Source organism: Thamnophis sirtalis, unplaced genomic scaffold (assembly GCF_051295495.1).
Source record: "Thamnophis sirtalis isolate CommonGarterSnake01/CBP01778 unplaced genomic scaffold, rThaSir2_p1.2 scaffold_15, whole genome shotgun sequence".
Lineage (NCBI taxonomy): Eukaryota > Metazoa > Chordata > Lepidosauria > Squamata > Natricidae > Thamnophis > Thamnophis sirtalis.
Genome location: NW_028261395.1, coordinates 46,314,914 through 46,328,669, shown reverse-complemented (window position 1 = coordinate 46,328,669; position 13,756 = coordinate 46,314,914). Strand labels below are relative to the sequence as shown.

Here is a 13,756-nt window from a genome sequence, read left to right as displayed (position 1 = left end):
TTCCTTCCTGCCTTCTTTCTTTCTTTTTCTTCTTTCTTTATTTTACTTTCTTCCTTCTTTCCTTCCTTCTTTTTTTCTCTTTCATTCTTCCTTCCTTCTTTCTTTTATTCTTCCTTCCTTCTTTCTTTTTTTATTTTTCCTTCTTCTTTCTTTATTTTTCTTCCTTCCTTCCTTCCTTCTTTCTTTCTTTCTTTCCTTCTTTCCTTCTTTCCTTCTTTCTTTCTTTCTTCTTCCTTCTTTCCTTCCTCCCTCCCTTTTTCTGCAGACGGCTACCATCAGTGATGAGAAAGCAGAATTTTTCCGATCAAAGGTGACCGACAAGATCAAGCTGCTGCACTTCCTTCAATTGACACTCATGATTGTCGGTTCGGGCATCTTCCTGGGATTTCTATTCGTTTTTTTCATTTGTAAAGGGAAGAATCCTAATTGAGTCCAGTCAGCTTTAGGATTTAAGGTTTCTTCATTCGTTCGCTGGTTCGGAAGGTGCCTCGGTCGCCACAGATTCTGGGTTCCGTCCGTGGGACCCCCCCCAAAAAAATAGCGTGTAGCAAGAAAAGAAGAATAATTCCAGCTAATAGATAATATTCTACCTGAGCCAGCTTCTCAAACTTGGTGAGCGATGCAGAACTTTGGAAAGATTGCTCTTGTGCAAGGAAGGGGCCGTGTCACAAATGCCCGTTTGTTAGCAGCTTTGTTTTTAAACAGGTTTTTTTTAAGTGCGACTCACTTAACGAATGTTTCACTTAGCAGCAGGACCTCCCGTATTTTCCATATCCCTAGCCCTAGCCCTTTCAGAATCCTGAACTGGGACGTCTGCTCCCTCGCCTGCTGTTCTCTGAATTTAGGGAATTTAGGTAGATTCCAGCCAGATGTTTTGACGACCGTGTTTCCCCGAAAATAAGGCAGGGGTCTTATCATCTTTTGACCCCCCCCCCGAAATAAGCGCTCGGCCTTATTTTCGGGGAGGTCTTATTGTTTTTGAAGTGCAGGAGGTGGCGAGCGGGGGGGGTCACCTCGTGGCTGCTGCTGTGTTGCAATATTTTTGGGGAGGGCTTATTTTTTGGGGAGGAGGGCTTATTTTAGCCCATGCGCTCAAAAGCCCAATTGGGCTTATCATCCGTGGAGGTCTTATTTGCAGGGAAACAGGGTAAGTGGGTAGATAACTCGTTTCACTATTTTATTGTCATTTTTTTTGGTTTTTAAACTGTACTTGTTGTTATAATGTGAAGGCTTCCACAGAGTTGGTTTGCAATCAAGTGGCATATAAGTCGAATAACGTTGCAAGCGTCAATCCCTGTTTATGAACAGAGAAAGGAGAGAGATGCCTAAATAAATGGGTTGGACTAGAAGACCTCCAAGGTCCCTTCCAACTCTGTTATTCTCTTTTCGTCTCTTCTCTTCCTATTCTCTTCTCTTCTCTTCCTTATTCTATTCTATATTCTATTCTATTCTATATTCTATATTCTATTCTGCTCTCTATTTCATATTCTATTCTATTCTATTCTATATTCCTTATTTTATTCTATTCTATATTCTATTCTACTATTCTATTCTATTCTTTCTATATTCTATTCTGCTCTCTATTCCTTATTCTATTCTATTCTATTCTATTCTATTCTTTATTCTATTCTGCTATTTCTTATTCTATTCTATAGTCCTTATTTTATTCTATTCTATATTCTATTCTACTATTCTATTCTATTCTATATTCTATTCTTCTCTCTATTCCTTATTCTATTCTGTTCTGTTCTATTCTTTATTATATTCTGCTCTCTATTTCTTATTCTATTTTATATTCCTTATTTTATTCTATTCTACATTATATTCTTCTATTCTATTCTACTATTCTATTCTATATTCTATTCTATTCTATATTCTATTCTGCTCTCTATTCCTTATTCTATTCTGTTCTATTCTATTCTATTCTTTATTCTACTGTATTATATTCTTTCTATATTATTTATTTTATTCTATTTTCTATATTATGCTCTGCTCTGTTCTATTTTCTATATCTATTCTATTCCATAGTCTATATTATGTCCTCCTCTGTTCTATTTTCTATTCCTACATTCTGTTCTATCTTCTATATTATACTCTACATTCTATTCTATTCTATTCTATTCTATATTCTATTCTAATTTCTATCCTATCCTGTCCCATCCTAAATAGGTGCAACATGCAGAATCTTTTTTTCAAAAGCTAACCCTATTACCATAAAACAACAACACCTTTTGTTGTTGTTTTTATGATAACCGGGGAATCACAGCTGGTTATATATATATCTGAGAAAGATAAATTTTAATAATACACAATGTACAGCCACCTGGGCACTTCGTTTTTATCTCGACTTGCTGTCCGTTTGCTGTCCCCCTTTTTTTCGCGCCCGCTTCTGGCGCTCACGGATCCTGGCTTGCAATAAGGGACTTGGGAACACGGTACTTTCAATGACCCGGAAGAGGAACCTAAAAACAAAGATGATTAAGGGGCTGGAGGCTAAAACATACGAAGAACGTTTGCAGGAACTGGGGATGTCTAGTTGAATGAAAAGAAGGACCAGGGGAGACATGATAGGAGTCTTCCAATATCTCAGGGGTTGCCCCAAAGAAGAGGGAGTCAAGCTATTCTCCAAGGCATCTGAGGGTAGGACGAGAAGCAATGGGTGGAAACTAATCAAGGAGAGAAGCAACTTAGAACGGAGGAGGAATTTCCTGACAGTGAGAACAATTAATCAGTGGAACAGCAAAGGAAGGAAGGAAGGAAGGAAGGAAGGAAGGAAGGAAGGAAGGAAGGAAGGAAGGAAGGAAGGAAGGAAGGAAGGAAGGAAGGAAGGAAGGGCAATGGGTGGAAACTAATCAAGGAGAGAAGCAACTTAGAACTCAGGAGAAATTTCCTGACAGTGAGAACAATTAATCAGTGGAACAGAAGTTGCCTCCAGAAGTTGTGAATGCCCCAACACTGGAAGTCTTTAAGAATATGTTGGACAACCATTTGTCTGAAATGGTATAGGGTTTCCTGCCTAGGCAGGGGGTTGGACTAGAAGACCTCCAAGGTCCCTTCCAACTCCATTATTCTATTCCAAACGAGACATTCAATCAAGCGGGGAAGGGATGGGGGTTAATTATACAGGGAACCCCCCGGGTTACGACCACAGTCGAGCCCGAAATTTATGCCGCCAAGTGAAAACATTCATTAAGCGAAGTTTGCCCCGTTTCACAACTTTCCTTGCGCCGTTGTTAAGTGGACCGTCGCGCGGGTTAAGTTAGTGACAAGTCCCCTGTTGGATTAAATTTAACACGGATTCACTTAAGAAGAAGAGTCGTAACTCACTTTTAAAAAATTCTCATCCCGCCACGTTAAGTTTTGGGCTCAATTGCGGTCGTCGTAAGTCGAGGACTACCTGTGCCTTGGGGAGAATTGGGGGGGGGGGGAATTGAAGTTGCTAGAGGGAGGATTTGTTCTGCCCCAGGCTTCCTTAGAAAGCCAAAGCAAAGTCTTAGTCCCAATAAAACCTCTTTTGTTTACACGGCTGTGAATTCCTTTCCTTCACAGTCAGCAAGGCTCATCACACAGTCTTTCAAAGGAATGTACATCCACACACACCTTATCTCGTTTAGACTGCTGCCAGATAACTAGTTCCCAAGCACAAGGGAAACTGAAACTTGGCACAGAGTTTCTCGCAAACAGAACTTTCCAGACCGAATGAACGAATTGTCTCCTGCAAAAAGCCCCTCCCCATTCGTTTCTCTTTTGTTTCCTCTGGGAGGGGTCAATCCCCTCCAAGGGGGGGGGCTTTACTCTTAAGTCGAACCGGCTTTCTTAGTTGTTCTTGTCTTCCGGCAGCTCTGCCCATGCGCGCACTGGGAACAGGCTCCAGCTGTTCTTCTGCCTCACTGCTATTTAGCTCCCTCTCCACCTCCGATGCAGACCCCCCTTGTCCGAACCTTCCCCAGATTCCAGGAATGGCCCATGTTCCTCCCTAGCTTCCTCACTGTCCGACTCTGCTGCCAGCTCCGTAGGCCGCGGGAGGGCCACAGCAGCTGGGTGTTTCACACACTCCTTACCCAACTCCAAAGTAAATGAATGCAAGAATTCTGTTTTTGATGTGTTTTTTCATTTTCCCCATGCCAAATTCTCCAGGAAGAACTTCAGAATTAAACTCTTAATCCTCTTACTGGATGAGAGCTAGCGTGGGAAAAAGCAAGACGGCTGGGTGGCATCTTCAGACAGGGGTAAATTAATACATTACCATGGCTAGATAGGCAGACAGACAGACAGACAGACAGACAGACAGACAGACAGATAGATAGATAGATAGATGATAGGATATAGATAAAGATAGATATAGAGATATAGATGATAGATGATAGATGATAGATAGATAGATAGATAGATAGATAGATAGATAGATAGATAGATAGATAGATAGATAAGTAGGTAGGTAGGTAGGTAGGTAGGTAGGTAAGTAGATAGATAGATAGATGATAGATAGATAGATAGATAGATGATAGATAGATAGATAGATAGATAGATAGATGATAGATAGATAGATAGATAGATGATAGATAGATAGATAGATAGATAGATAGATAGATAGATAGATAGATAGATAGATAGAGATAGATAGATGATAGATAGATAGGATAGGGATAAAGAGATAAAGAGATAAAGAGATAAAGAGATAAAGAGATAAAGAGATAAAGAGATAAAGAGATAAAGAGATAAAGAGATAAAGAGATATAGGTAGGTAGGTAGGTAGGTAGGTAGGTAGGTAGGGTTAGGTAGGTAGGTAGGAGGCATAGATAGATATAGAGATATAGAGATATAGAGATATAGAGATATAGATAGATAGATAGATGATAGATAGATAGATAGATGATAGATAGATAGATAGATAGATAGATAGATAGATAGATAGATAGATAGATAGATAGATAGATAGATAGATAGGATAGGATAGGATAGGATAGGATAGGATAGGATAGGATAGGATAGAGCTAGATAGATAAAGAGATATAGAGATATAGATGGATGGAGGGATGGAGGGATGGGATGGGATAGAGATAGATAAAGAGATATAGAGATTAGATAGATAGATAGAGAGAGAGAGAGGAGAGAGAGAGAGGAGAGAGAGAGAGAGAGAGAGAGAGGTAGGCAGGAAGGCAGGCAGGCAGACAGACAGACAGACAGACAGACAGATAGATGATAGACAGACTGACAGACAGATAGATGATAGACAGACAGACAGACAGACAGATAGATAGAGAGGCAGGCAGGAAGGCAGATAGACAAAAAGCAAGACAGATGGGTGGCATATTTAGACAGGGTTAAATTAATAACCTACCTTGGGAGCAAAGCCAGGGTTATGGCGATGGTGAAGTCCAGATAAAACATCGGATTCATCAGTTGCCTCTGAATAATCCAGTACGGATTTGCTGGTGGGTTGCAAAGGACGCAGAAAGCTCCCAAGAGCCCAAGAATGAAAAAATAGAAGAAGATGCTCCCAGCGAAAACGGAGAAATGGATAATGGTCTGAAACGGAATTTTTTTAAAAAAAACAACAGAACGGTACAAATTTTCGTCCGATCAGGTCTGCTTCCGTTTTACAGATTGAACAAAGAGTTGGAAGGGGCCCTGTTAGGTCATCTAGTCCAGCCCTCCCGCCCATGCAGGAGACCCTACCTACACCGTTTCTGGAAGGGTTCATGCAGGGAAGCAATAATAGCAATAATAATAGCAATAGCAGTTAGACTTATATACCTCTTCATAGGGCTTTCAGCCCTCTCTAAGCGGTTTACAGAGTCAGCATATTGCCCCCAACAACAATCCGGGTCCTCATTTTACCCACCTCGGAAGGATGGAAGGCTGAGTCAACCCTGAGCCGGTGAGATTTGAACCGCTGAACTGCTGATCTAGCAGTCAGCCTGCAGTGCTGCATTTAACCACTGCGCCACCTTGGCAAGGATGGGTTGGGTTTCATCTCATCTGATTAAGCATTCAGAGAGAAGAATGGCTTCCCCGAGTTCTCACTCGAAGTTCCGGATAAAATAACCAGTGGAACGACTTGCCACCAGAAGTTGTGTGTTCTCCGTCATTGGGGTTTTTAAAGAAGAGATTGGACAACCATTTCTCTGAAATGGTCTACGGTGTCCTGCTTGAGCAGAGGGTTGGACTAGAAGACCTCCAAGGTCCCTTCCAGCTCTATTCTGATTGATAGATTGAAATATTCTAGGGTCTCCTGCTTGAGCAGAGGGTTGGACTAGAAGATCTCTAAGGTTCCCTTCCAGCTCTATTCTGATTGATAGATTGAAATGATCTATTGTCTCCTGCTTGAGCAGAGGGTTGGACTAGAAGACCTCCAAGGTCCCCTCCTGCTGTATTCTGATTGATTGAAATGATCTAGGGTCTCCTACTTGAGCAGGGGGTTGGACTAGAAGACCTCCAATGTCCCTTCCATCTCTATTCTGATTGATTGAAATGGTCTAGAGTCTCCTGATTGGGCATGGGGTTGGACTAGAAGACCTCTAAGGTCCATCTCTATTCTGATTGATTGATTGATTGATTGATATAGTATCTCCTGCTTGAGCAGAGGGTTGGACTAGAAGACCTCCAAGGTCCTTTCCAGCTCTATTCTGATTGATAGATTGAAATATTCTAGGGTCTCCTGCTTGAGCAGAGGGTTGGACTAGAAGATCTCTAAGGTTTCCTTCCAGCTCTATTCTGATTGATAGATTGAAATGATCTATTGTCTCCTGCTTGAGCAGAGGGTTGGACTAGAAGACCTCCAAGGTCCCCTCCTGCTGTATTCTGATTGATTGAAATGATCTAGGGTCTCCTACTTGAGCAGAGGGTTGGACTAGAAGACCTCCAAGGTCCCTTCCATCTCTATTCTGATTCATTGAAATGGTCCAGAATCTCCTGCTTGAGCAGGGGGTTGGACTAGAAGACCTCTAAGGTCCATCTCTATTCTGATTGATTGATTGATTGATATAGTATCCCCTGCTTGAGCAGAGGGTTGGACTAGAAGACCTCCAAGGTCCCTTCCAGCTCTATTCTGATTGATAGATTGAAATATTCTAGGGTCACCTGCTTGAGCAGAGGGTTGGGCTAGAAGACCTCCAATGTTCCCTTCCAGCTCTGTTCTAATATTTTATTTGGATGAAAACCTCAAAATAGCTCGGTGGCCTGTTGATTTTTACCCTTTTCTAAATCGGTGTTGGTTGATCAAAATTTAAAATGCGTAGAAAAATGAAAACAAAGGGGAGGCAATGAACATGTAAGATACTCACCAGATCTTTACTTTCAATCAGGAGATGCAGTAATATTATAAAAAGCATAATGGTATTCAAACGATTTCCAAAAGAATAGACGTCCACGTCGGAATCTTTGAATGTCTGCCAAGGAATCATTATGTCACCATCAAATATAGATGTTTTATAGAATACTCGCAATGTATTTATCCCAATCCTGTATTAGAGGGAGCCCCCTTGTGGAGTACTGCGAAGCTGTTACCCTGGCAACCCCGCTGTGCTGTACAGTAGAAGCCATTTTACGGTAGTCCAGTAGAAGCCATTTAAAGGCACAACAGGCTGCGTCTTAACAGAACACACGGCCCGAGGGGTGTTGTTACGGGTGTTACCATAGCAGCTCCACTGTGCTGTAGAGTAGAAGGCATTTTAAGGCACAACAGGCTGTATCTTAACAGACCTTGAATCCAAAATGCACACGATCCCTGTCAAAACTACTGTGACTTGACACGATAGATATAATTCAGTCTTTTTCACTTCAGCGGCCCAGGCGTTCCAGAGTTATGCTGGAACACACACACACGGACACACGGACACGCACACCTGAGGGGTTTTAGGGGCGTCTTACCTCCACAGTATTTGTTTCCAGAGAGTAAGTCATTAGTGTACCAAGCTTGGTTGAAATTGCTCGAGGCGTTCCAGAGTTATGCTGGAACACACACACACATGCACACACACACACACAGCCATTTTTATACATATTGATATAAAAATGACACACCGCAAACTGGGATCATAACATAAAACAATCTTAAATGAGTTAGTATTTTGATACAGAAATTCCTAACGTTGATTCCAGGTAAAGTTTGATACAAATAAACATGTAAACGAGTGTGTACTTTTTTTTTTTTAAATTTAAAACAGAGATCAAGCACAGCGAGTCCTCGACGTACGACCCCCCCAAATGGAGCCCGCAATTTCCGTTGGTAACTGAGACATTTGTTAAGCGAGCTTTTGTCCCCGTTTTACAGCCTTCCTTGCGCAGCCGTTGTGAAGCGAATCGTTGTCATCGCTCAATGAGTCACATGGTCGCTAAGTGAACTTAGAGAATCCCCATTGTCAGATGGTGGCAAAAGGGGACTGCGTGACACACACACACACACACCGGGACGCTGCAACGGTCATTAGTGTGAAAAACGGCCATAAGAACCCTTTTTCAAGGCCGGTTATTAAACGAGCAGTCGCAAGCCAAGGATTACTGCAGCCGATTTTTATTATACTTACAAAGTAGCAGATGAAAAAGCAAACCAGACTTTGGTAAAATGCGTCCACCAAGTTCATTGCAAAGGGGAGCCCCAGGTAAGGCTGAGAAAACAAAATGAAAGAAAAGAGAACAGGCTGGTTAGATTTGCCGATTTGAATTAATAACCTTTATGTCTAAGCTTAAGCTCAAATCTCCAAAGAAACCTGAATTGAAATCCAATTCAGATTTCCTTGGTCAACTTTCAGGGTGATGGACAAGCCCAGAATCTCAACAGATTCCTAGTGAAAACAAGAATTCATTTGCTCCACACCACAACACGGGCTCAGTTAATCTGTTACGACGCCAATATTGGCTGGTATGGATTTCAAAAGGCGTAACAACGACAACAACAACAACAATTCCACCAATATTCCATCTCTCAGGCTGGGGGGCCAAACTCTATACCCCTCAGAGAGGGTCCGCAACTTGGGAGTCCTCCTAGATCCACAGCTATCATTCGACCACCATTTGACGGCTGTGGCTAGGGGGGCATTCGCCCAGGTACGCCTGGTGCGCCAGTTGCGACCCTACCTGAATCGGGAGGCACTCACAACAGTCACTCGGGCCCTCGTGACCTCTAGGCTGGAATACTGCAATGTGCTCTACATGGGGCTGCCCTTGAAGAGCATCCGGCGTCTTCAGCTAGTCCAGAACGCAGCCGCGCGAGCGATAGTGGGTGCACCGCGGTTCACCCACATTACACCTATCCTCCGCGAGCTGCGCTGGCTACCTGTCGACTTCCGGATGCGCTTCAAGGTGCTGTTAATCACCCATAAAGCCCTACATGGTAGTGGATCTGGATACTTGAGAGACCGCCTTCTGCCAATTACCTCCCTGCGACCAATAAGATCACACAGATTGGGCCTCCTCCGTATTCCATCGGCCAGCCAGTGTCGGCTGGCAACTACAAGGAGGAGGGCCTTCTCAGTAGTCGCCCCGACCCTTTGGAACGAACTCCCCGTGGAGATTCGTACCCTCACCACCGTCCAGGCCTTCCGCACAGCCTTGAAGAACTGGCTAGCCCGTCAGGCCTGGGGATGAAGATAGTTGCCCCCCCCCGAATGATGAATGCATGTTGGTTACTGTTTTTATTATATGTGTCTTTGTTATTGTCTGTATTTCCCCTTCCCCGATTTTGTGTGAGCCGCCCTGAGTCCCCTCAGGGAAAAGGGCGGCCTACAAATCTCAATAAAATCACAAAAAAATCACAAACAACAACAACAACAACAACAAATGCCCGAAAGGCTGTGAATCTCACCAAAGATTAACCACAAATAATAATAATGGCCAGTCTGGTGTGGGATGAAAATCCAATAAATCGGTGCAGTTTTTGGTGAGCCAAGCCCAAAACATACCTCGTTTTTCTGACTGGCTTTGTAAAGTTCTGGACGTCTCATCAAAGTTTCTGCAGAAACATCTTTATCTAATGCCCCATATATGACGGGGGGCACCGAGGTGAAGAGGAGGTTGAAGAAAATCAAGCTCCAATAATCAATCATGGGAGTTCCTGAAAACCCACAAAAGAATTGATACCAGAAGAGGAGATTGACGTATGCCTGCAATGATTTAGGAAAGAAAGGGAAAAAAAGACAAATGCAAAAAGTGGGATTAATCTTTGGAGGCTTAATCAAACTTGATGTTCGTGCGAAAACAGCAATTGGGAGTTTTTGTAATCAGGCTGTCTCCATTGTTGCTGGAACCCCAAAGGTAGGATTCGTATTAGAATCAAGGCCTCGCTGATCAGGAGAAACATTAAAAAAAAAAAAAAGCAATAGAGTTATAGGCCACTTCGCAGTGTTTTTTACAATCCTCTGTAAAAGCGGTTTTACAGAGTCAGCCTTTTGCCCCCGACAAGCTGTGGTCCTCGTTTTACCCACCTCGGAAGGACAGAAGGCTGAGTCGACCTTGAGTTGGTCAGGATCGAACTCCTGGCAGTGTCAGTGGTCCAAGTAACACCCCCCACCCAACACAAGTACGACAGAAGTACTCCGGGGGTTGACAATCAGTTGGCGAGGTCAGCCTGCAATATTGCATTCGACCCACTGTGCCACCATGGCTAGATAGGCAGACAGACAGACAGACAAATAGACAGACAGATAGACAGGCAGATGATACAGAGACACAGAGAGAGAGATGGATGGATGATAGATGATAGATAGATAGATAGATAGATAGATAGATAGATAGATAGATAGATAGATAGATAGATAGATAGATAGATAGATATAGAGAGAGATAGGCAGTCAGGCAAATAGACAGACAGACAAACAGATGATACAGAGAGACAGAGAGAGAGAGATGGATGGATAGAAGATAGATAGACAGACAGACACAGACAAGCAGACAAATAGACAGACAGACAGATGATACAGATAGACAGAGACAGACAGACAGAGATGGATGGATGGACAGACAGACAGAGATGGATGGATAGATGATAGATAGATAGATAGATAGATAGATAGATAGATAGATAGATAGATAGATAGACAGACAGACAGACAGACACAGACAGACAGACAGAAAGATAGAGATAGATAAGAGAGAGAGAAACAGAAAGAGAGAGAAAGAAAGAAAGAAAGAAAGAAAGAAAGAAAGAAAGAAAGAAAGAAAGAAAGAAAGAGAAAGAAAGAAAGAGAAAAGAAAGAAAGAAAGATGATGAATGCGTGGTGGATGGATGGGAGGGATGGAGAGAGAGAGAGAAAGAAAGAAAGAAAGAAAGAAAGAAAGAAAGATGATGAATGGGTGGGTGGGTGGGAGAAAGAAAGAAAGAAGAAAGAAAGAAAAAGAAAGAAAGAAAGATGGATAGATTGGTAGATGGATGGATAGATGGATGGATGGGAGAAAGAGAATGATAGCTAGATAGCTAGATAGCTGGGGGGGAGGGAGAGAGAGAGAGAGAGAAAGAAAGAAAGAAAGAGAAAGAAAGAAAGAAAGAAAGAAAGAAAGATGGATGATGAATGGATGGGTGGGTGGGACAAAGAAAGTAAGAAAGAAATATGGATAGATTGGTAGATGGATGGATGGATGGATGGGAGAAAGAGAGAATGATAAATAGATAGATAGATGATGGGTGGGTGGGTGGGTGGGTGGAGGGAGAGAGAGCGGGAGAGAAAGAGAGACATTATTGACACAATAACGTCTCACCTAAGACACTCTTCCTCCATCCCCCCCCTCGCCCCCCCCCCCGGGGGCAGCCTGGGTTCTCTGAAGGGGCTAACCACCCCTCTCCCCTTTTCAATGCCGTCTTCCCAGCCTCTCAAATTCCAACCTACCAAATTCTTGTAAAAAAAGTAGAGGATCATGTTAGCCAGCCGCGTGTAGCACCAGTGGCCGTGAACAAACAGCAGTTTCCGGAGATGCCGGAACTGAGAAATGGCAAAGTCGCTCGCCAAAACGGCCTGCAAAGAGACGCCGAAAAGAAGTCCGGAGTTAACCAACCTCGGGGAATTCAGCGGCATAAATCCCATTATAGAGAACTCTATTTAAAAGTCCTCGACTTATGACCACCCCGGAGGGTTCCGTCGTCAAGCGAGGCATTTATTAAGGGAGTTTTGCCCCCTTTTACAACCTTTCTGGACATTCATCCGTTAAGCGAATCGCTGCCACTGTTCAATTAGTCACACGGTCGTTAAGCGAATCCGACTTCCCCATTTGCTGGTCAGAAGGTCGCAAAAGCGGATCGCGTGATCCCGGGGCACTGTGACCGTCATAAATGTGAACCGGTGGCCAAGAATCTTAAGTTGGATCGCATGATCCTGGGGGGGGGGGGGGGAATGCTACGAATTGGGTCGTAAGTGTGAAAAACGGACCTAAAAGTCACATTTTTCAGTGCCGTCGTAACTTAGAGCGGCCACTCAACTGTTGCAAGTTGAGGACTAGCTGTATTTGGAGAATTGAGATATAGGTGACATGATAAAAAAATTGAAATTGAAGTCATATGTTACTTGTAGAAGACTGGAAGTCTTTAAGAAGATGTTGGATCGCCATTTGTCTGAAACGTTATAGGGTTTCCTGCTTAGGCAGGGGGTTGGACTAGAAGACCTCCAAGGTCCCTTCTCTGCTATTGTATTGTAAATAGCAATAGCAATAGCAATAGCAGTAGACTTATATACCGCTTCATAGGCCTTTCAGGCCTCTCTAAGCGGTTTACAGAGAGTCAGCATATTGCCCCCAACAATCTGGGTCCTCATTTTACCCACCTCGGAAGGATGGAAGGCTGAGTCAACCCTGAGCCGGTGAGATTTGAACCGCTGACCTGCTGATCTAGCAGTAGCCTGCAGTGCTGCATTTAACCACTGCGCCACCTTGGGGCAGGGAATGATAAATTTGGTTTATTTTTAAAGGGAAGAAAAAAACCCGCTATGGTTTATGTATATAATAAAAATTAAAAGTTGGAAAATAAGAGAAGAAAAGTAATAAGGCAAAAATTGGAAAGGGAAATATAATGTAAAATGAATTATGTATATGTGAAAATATCAAAGGGGAAATCCAGACAACGCTTTGTTCGTAAAAGAATTTTTAATTGCATAATAATAATAAAAAAACTTTGTTTGAAAAGAAAAGATATAGGCAGCATGGCTCTCTCCTGGGGGTGGGGGATTGGGGGGGGCGTCATCAGGGGGGGCCCCTACCTGCATGCCTTCTTGCCCAGAAATCCCGATTCCAATGTTCGCCACCTGAATCATACTCACATCGTTGGCCCCGTCACCTTCAAAGCAGAGAAACAGAATTAGTGCCCATTAAAAAAAAAAAAACACATTCATCAAGAATCACAAGATACACCGCTTCATAATAATCGTGGGATACTAAATAAGAAATCAAAATGCACACTAGGAATGTGTGTGTGTGTGTGTGTGTGTGTGTGTGTGTTGTGGCCCAGCAGGAGCCGTTGGAGCTGCCACCAGACTCCGACAGCGTGGGGGCCCTCTGAGTCGGCTCTGGAGGATGTGGAGGACCCTGGACAGGGTTCCGACTCCGAGCAAGGCGCAGAGAGGCTGGTTGGCCACCAGGAGGCGCCTGAGCCTTGGACCAGTGGTGAGGAGACAAGGGAGTGTGATCCCGACGTCATGCATTGGAGCAGTGGTGAGGAGCCAAGGGAGTTGTTCCTGGATGCCCGGCACCGAAGAGCTAATAGGCGTTAGGAACAGTTACGCAGTTACAGGAGATACTGTTTTTCGGGTCAAAAAAATGGCCTGGAAATGGCCTG

The 13,756-nt window shown here is 43.4% G+C and overlaps 1 protein-coding gene across 1 annotated transcript in view; it reads right to left on the bottom strand.

Moving 5' to 3' along the window:
* Positions 1-2,338: 2,338 nt before the first annotated feature.
* The window catches only part of ATP10D (ATPase phospholipid transporting 10D (putative)), a 33,147-nt gene continuing 21,729 nt past the window's right edge, over positions 2,339-13,756 (bottom strand). Inside the window, 7 exon segments of the mRNA XM_087702460.1 lie at positions 2,339-2,462; positions 5,342-5,529; positions 7,287-7,391; positions 8,529-8,609; positions 9,903-10,103; positions 11,823-11,948; positions 13,182-13,258. Of these exon segments, the coding sequence (XP_087558586.1) occupies positions 2,339-2,462; positions 5,342-5,529; positions 7,287-7,391; positions 8,529-8,609; positions 9,903-10,103; positions 11,823-11,948; positions 13,182-13,258 (902 nt within the window).